This window comes from Nicotiana attenuata, chromosome 7 (genome assembly GCF_001879085.1).
Source record: "Nicotiana attenuata strain UT chromosome 7, NIATTr2, whole genome shotgun sequence".
Lineage (NCBI taxonomy): Eukaryota > Viridiplantae > Streptophyta > Magnoliopsida > Solanales > Solanaceae > Nicotiana > Nicotiana attenuata.
The window spans coordinates 102,085,156-102,092,342 of NC_031995.1; the positions used below are offsets into that span (position 1 = coordinate 102,085,156).

At 34.5% G+C, this 7,187-nt stretch overlaps 1 protein-coding gene across 1 annotated transcript; it reads right to left on the bottom strand.

Moving 5' to 3' along the window:
- Positions 1,345–1,969, bottom strand: LOC109230325 (putative ubiquitin-like-specific protease 1B). Its single transcript, XM_019395836.1, has 2 exons — positions 1,563–1,969; positions 1,345–1,480 (listed from the first exon to the last, which is right to left on the bottom strand). The coding sequence occupies exons 1-2, from the start codon at positions 1,967–1,969 to the stop codon at positions 1,345–1,347; spliced, it is 543 nt and encodes a 180-aa protein (XP_019251381.1).

Below are 7,187 nucleotides of genomic sequence, written 5' to 3' on the forward strand. Positions count from 1 at the left end.
ATTCAAGTCCAATACCCCCAAAAGAAAGTGTGTCACATTATTATCATCTTCTGAAGGAAGCCGACATGGAAAAAAGATTTTGTCAACTTCTGTCCAAGCAATTCCACATCTACGACTGTCCCCCCACACATATGGTGTCAGAAACAACTGATTATCACCAGCGCACCAAAAGTCATCAGTAGCATCTTCACTGAAATCTTTATACACAAGCACCATATAGTTATCAAAAAGAATATCAGTAGTTGTGCAACGNCAGAAGAATTGGTCATAATAGAACAACTTGTATATATTCTCCGGCAGTCCATCCATTTTCAAGGAAGCATAGAGAATAGTAGATATATCCACTTGTGTTTATCGACTCTTTTAAGTTTTTGCTATAAATTAGATTCATTTAGATTATTCTTATTTGAGCAGATGTCTGAATTTTCAAAATTTCCTTCTGCTTACGCTCTTTTTGTTTCTTTTGAGTTCAAAGTTCAAAAGTTAAGGACAGAGTCCTTAACTTTGACTTACAGGTTCAAAAGTTAAAGGACAGACAGTCCTTAAGTTTGAGTTCAAAGTTCAAAAGTTAAGGACAGGAAGTCCTTAACTTAGACTTACAAGTTCAAAAGTTAAGGACAAACAATCCTTAAGTTTGAGTTCAAAGTTCAAAAGTTAAGGACAGGCAATCCTTAACTTTGACTTACAAGTTGAAAAGTTAAGGACACTTGGTCCTTAACTTACAGTTCCAAGTTCAAAAGTTAAGGATTCAATTTCAAAAGTTGAGGACACATGGTCCTGAACTTAGACTTTCAAGTTCAAAAGTTAAGGACACTTGGTCCTAAAGTTTGAGTTTCAAGTTCAAAAGTTAAGGACACTTGGTCCTGAAATTTCAGTTTCAAGTTCAAAAGTTAAGGACACATGCTCCTGAACTTTGACTTACAAGTTCAAAAGTTAAGGACACTTGGTCCTTAACTTTGAATTTGAAGTTCAATTACACTTGGTCCTGAACTAATACTTACAAGCTCAATACACTTAATTTAGGGATTGCAAATGGACAAATCAATACTTGACAGAAATAAAGAAATTAATAACATGATGCCTTCATATTACTCTGAAATTGTAATTTTGCATAACTGTGACAAAAAATTATGCTATGCAAACAAAATAAAAGTGCCTTTTGAGGAATTTACAAGATATTTCAGAATTCATATGGATTCTTTACAGCAATTTTATACAAAAAATCAACTACAACTAACTTTCTTTACAACTAAACTACAGCTCCTTCGGACAACAAGTTTCATTTTCACTATCATAGTCGTCGCCAATATTTTCTGGTGGTGTATCATAACCAAAATTTCTTTTTCACTCTCCATGTGCCCAAAGATTTGCTGCAAGTTCTTTTCTAAAGTCCTTTATGTCTTCGGGTTGGAATTTCTCCACATCCTTTCCCATCATCAACAACTCCACATACTTGATTAGGAATGCACCACAATCAGTCCTAAGAAAAATGTAAGATATGGAGTCAATTAAACAATAAATCTAAAGTACATATAAATTATATAACAAATAACAACACGTACGATCCAGTTTGGTTTGGTGATCTTTGCCACTGTATATCAAATTTGTTGAATGCATTTTCAAAAGACTTGTGATGTTTCTCAAACTGTGAGAACTTTAGCAAGTGGGGGATCATGTGTGCATACATTTCAATGTGATTCATTCCTGCCTCATATGGCTCACTATATATGGAATCGTACACATCAATCTTTTTCTCATTCAAGTCCAATACCCCCAAAAGAAAATGTGTCACGGCATCATTATCTTCTGAAGGAAGCCGACATGGAAAAAAGATTTTGTCAACCTCAGTCCAAGCAATTCCACATCTACGACTGTCAGCCCACACATATGGTATCAGAAACAATTGATTATCACCACACCAAAACTCATCTGTAGCATCTTCATTGAAATCCTTATACACAAGCACCATTTAGTTATCAAAAAGTATATATGTAGTTGTGCAACGAAAAGGATGGTCGCGAGGGTGGTAGCATTCCTTCTTTCTCAGATAATATAGGGCAATGTATGCTTCATAAAAAGGCAAAAAATAAAACAAATCCATCAGTCATAAAATAATTAAAAACAATAAATTAAGAATAAAGAAAATAAATGCCTTGCGAATTATCAAACCTTATCATCAAGTACAAAGCTACTATCTGAAAGCTCAAGGAAGAACATTTTGCTACTGATTTTTTGATGATACAATTTGTATGGATTATTTCTCACATCATTATCATCAGCATATATATCAGTTTGTCCCTGAAAATTTTGAAAATATCAAAGTTAGAAGTTAGTCCTCATTTCCTAATAAAAGACATCTAGTCTTGAACTTAGACTTTCAATTTGAAAAGTTAAGGACACTTGGTCCTGAAATTTGAGTTTCAAGTTCAAAAGTTAAGGACACTTGGTCCTAAAGTTTGAGTTTCAAGTTCAAAAGTTAAGGACACATGGTCCTGAACGTAGACTTACAAGTTCAAAAGTTCAGGACACTTTGTCCTGAACTTAGACTAACAAGTATAAACGTTAAGGATAGGCAGTCCTTAACTTATAGTTCCAACTTCAAAAGTTGAGGACACTTGGTCCTGAACTTAGACTTTCAAGTTGAAAAGTTAAGGACACTTGGTCCTGAAGTTTGAGTTTCAAGTTCAAAAGTTAAGGACACTTGGTCCTGAAGTTTGGGTTTCAAGTTCAAAAGTTAAGGACACATGGTACTGAACTTAGACTTACAAGTTCAAAAGTTCATGACACTTTGTCCTGAACTTAGACTAACAAGTATAAAAGTTAAGGACAGGCAGTCCTTAACTTATAGTTCCAACTTCAAAAGTTGAGGATACTTGGTCCTGAACTTAGACTTTCAAGTTCAAAATTTAAGGACACTTGGTCCTGAAGTTTGAGTTTCAATTTGAAATGTTAAGGACAATTGGTCCTGAACTTCAAGTTTTAAGTTGAAAAGTTAAGGACACTTGGTCCTGAACTTCAAGTTTCAAGTTCAAAAGTAAAGCACACATGTTCCTAAACTTAGACTTTCAACTTCCAAAGTTAAGGACACTTGGTCCTGAACTTAGACTTACAAGTTCAAAAGTTAAGGACACATGGTCCTGAACTTTGACTTACAAGTTCAAAAGTTAAGGACACTTGGTCCTGAACTTTGAATTCCAAGTTGAAAAGTCAAGGACACTTGGTGCTTAACTTTGATTTCCAAATTCAAAAGTTAAGGACACTTGGTCCTAAACTTAGACTTACAATCATAGAAGTTAAGAACACTTAACTTTAGGAATTTCAGTATAAATACACTTAGTCCTAAATTTAAAATTACAAGTTAAGGACACGAATTTAAGCAATTAACAAATAATGAAATACATTAAGGGACTTACGTTTTTTTGCGACCTTTCCTTTTCTCCTTGCCCAACCACCCAATGAATTTTTTCAATAATTTTGCATCATCTTTGGCATAATGAAAAATACATCTACGAGTATATTTTGATTTTATCCAGCCCGAATTCTTGGGAGTATTTTCATTGTGCGCCATCGATGTTCCTGTTTTACTTTCCTATTCAAAAAGAGATTTCAACTGCCAACTAAGCTTCTTATTCCTTTTACCTCGACCAAGCTCTTCTTCAACATTTCCTTCAACCTCCATAGACAAACCCTCATCAATGCTCATTTGTGTACTTGGAGGAGTAGGAGTAAGAATAGAAAATGATGGACCATCATAACCAATACTATCTCTCTTCCTTTTCCTAGCATATTGGTTAAGAGCTTCATCTTTGTTTAGCTCTGCAGACAACACTATATATATATATATATATATATATATATATTAGTTTGCTGCAAGTCGTCAAATGAAGAGACAAAAACTAAGAACATTATTTTTGAAATGTACTGGCATTTTCAATTATGAATATAATATTTAGGACACAATCAATACCTGTCTTATTCAAACTGCTTTCTTGTATTTTTTTAATAGACAATTGAGCTGACATATTGGTTGCATTTTCTTTATCTTCCAACTGCACATTTCCTTTATCTTGCAACTGTTCTCCATGTTCTTCAATTGCAAGTTCACAAGATTCTGTAAAATATTTACAAGAGCTAACACAATTAGTACTTGTTACTAATCTTTAATTAAAACAAACATGTATAAAATTAAAAAAAATATTGTCTAACCATTTGCAATTGTCAAGATCATCCCAGTTAAATGATTATCTTCACTAGCATTTTCTTGGCTTCCAATATTGCCGGTAAGAGAGCGAGGTGTAGAGAGATCACATGTTCTATCTATGCATTTGGAAACAATCTCACTTATGCTTGTTCCTTGGGTATTTTCTAAGTCTTGAGATTGTACTCCACTTTTCTCTTAATACTCCACTCCATCTTCTTTCCTTGCAGCTTCAAAAGATTCTATAACATTTACAATTAATACCCATTCTAATAGTTCACTAAAACTAACATTCAACATATCATGAAAATTCCATCTAACCTTGATTGGCATAATTTTGAACCCCAAATTTCTCTTTATATGAGAGAGGTGTAGACATATCATATGTTCCTTCTAAACATTTGCATACAATCTCACTGACACTTGTTCCCGATGGACTTTCTAAATCCTGAGATTGCACTCCGCATTTATAATTTTTTTTGTTACTCCTGTCTCTTTTGGATTTTTCTGGTCTTTACATTCTACTACATCTTGAACTTCCACTCCATCAATAGATTCTACATATATTTGTAATCACAAAAAAGTTTATATGTATTACGCTATTGAATATAAATGTCAATGACAAAAAATTCAAAATCTATATCTAACCTTTCCCAATTTCAGTGCCAATATCAGTTTCATCATCTAGATGTGCATCTCTATAATCGCTTTCATACTGAACTTCTGCATGCACATTCGTATCATCACATTCATCACCACCTGAATCTTTGTTAATTGTAACAGTAGGTTCTGTACCATCACAATGATCATCAACTCCATCTTTAGTAATTGGAACACTAGATTCTCTCTCTATGTTCCTTTCATCAGGTTTCACAAAAATCTTCAACAAAGTATCAATCTTTGATCCTAGACTTTTCTTTAAATCTTGTGAAAGAAACTAAGTTAGAAAGTTAAGGACAGGTAGTCCTAAACTTCAAGTTACAAGTAAAAAAGTTAAGGACAGGCAGTCCTTAACTTAGAGTAACAAGTTCAAAAGTTAAGGACACTTGGCCTAAACTTCAAGTTTCAAGTTCAAAAGTTAAGGACATGCAGTCCTTAACTTTGAATTCCAAGTTAAAAAGTCAAGGACAATAGGTCCTGAACTTCAAGTTTCAAATTGAAAAGTTAAGGACACTTGGTCCTGGACTTCAAGTTTCAAGTTCAAAAGTTTAGGACAGATGGTCCTGAACTTAGACTTACAAGTTGAAAAGTTAAGGACACTTGGTCCTAAACTTCAAGTTTCAAGTTCAAAAGTTAAGGACATGCAGTCCTTCACTTATAGTTACAAGATCAAAGGTTAAGGACAGTAGGTCCTTAACTTCAAGTTTCAAGTTCAAAAGTTAAGGATAGGCAGTCCTTAACTTTGAATTCCAAGTTCAAAAGTTAAGGACACATGGTCCTTAACTTTGACTTACAAGATAAAAAGTTAAGGGCACTTGGTCCTGAACTTCAAGTTTCAAGTTTCAAAGTTCAGGACAGATGGTCCTGAACTTAGGCTTACAAGTAAAAAAGTTAGGGACAGACAGTCCTTAACTTTGAGTTACAAGTTCAAAAGTTAAGGACACAAGGTCCTGAACTTAGACTAACTGAAATTAATGATATTACCTTGATATCATTTTGAATCTTTCTTTCTGATACAGATATTTTCTGATTTATTCTAGTAGCTTCAGCCTGCAGATCCTTTTTAAACTTCTCTGATAATCTCTAAATCAAAAACCATAAAAACAAAAAAGTCTCTTAAGCAAAAAACAATCAAATAAAAAACTAATTGTAACGATCCAACTAGTCGTTTTGAGCAATTGCATCTGGTTCGGCAGCTTGAGGTCACGAGTAGCTTCATATTATGTGTATCGACTTGCGTGCGCATTCCGGGCGTGAAACCGGAAAGCGTTTATGTGAAAATATGAAAAATATAGTAATTTCTAGAGTTAAAAATTTGGTTTTTAGTTGACTTTGGTCAATATTTTTGGTAAATGGACCCGGATCTGTGTTCCGATGATCCCGGGAGATCCGCGGTAAAATATGGGACTTGGGCGTATGCTCGGAATTAAATTCCGAGGTCCCTAGCCTTAGAAAACAATTTTTGAAGAAAATTGTTGTGCTGGTTTTCAAAGGAAATAAAGAAATGAATTAATGTTTGAACTCGTTGGTATCGGGCCCGTATTTTGGTTCCGTAGTCTGGTACAAGTTTGTTATGATATTTAAGTCCTATCTGTTAAATTTGGTGAGAATCGGAATTGATTTGACGTGATTTGGACGTCCGACTGAAAAGTTAGAAAATCATGAGTTTTGAGGTTAAATTCGTAGTTTTTGATGTTATTTTGACGATTTGATCGCATGAGCAAGTCCGTATGATATTTTTAGACTTGCGTGCATGTTTGGTTGGAGCCCCGAGGGCTTGGGTGAGTTTCGGATAGGTTTAGGCTATGTTGTGCTTGTTTTTAGATGCTTCATCGTCGTTTCTTCAAGCAAAAATAATACCACAATGAGCAAATGAGATCCTAATTCAATTTTGTTTGACCCATTAGATCCGTATCGAAATTTCGGAGCCATAGGAAAAAGAATCATCGAATTTGGACATCGTATGAGGAAGTTATGCTCATTTTCGTGTCGGGAAAAATTGCTGGTTTCTGGTGTTTTCGCAAATGCGAACGTTTTCATCGCATTTGCGATTCCCAGTTCGCAAATGCGAACTTTTTGTCGCAAATGCGACTTCTGCTAGCCCTGATTTGTTCGCAATTTGCGAAGGTTCGCAATTGCGAACCTTGGGTCGCAAATGCGACATCTGAGGCCTGTTAAGTAAGGTTTTTGACGAGATTTTCACTCATTTTTCAATTTTCTCAAACCCTAAACCTACATGCGCGATTTTCCAAAGACCCAAACTTCTCCAAATCATTGGGTAAGTATCTCTAATCAATTTCCAACTATATATTGTGATTATATCTTAGAT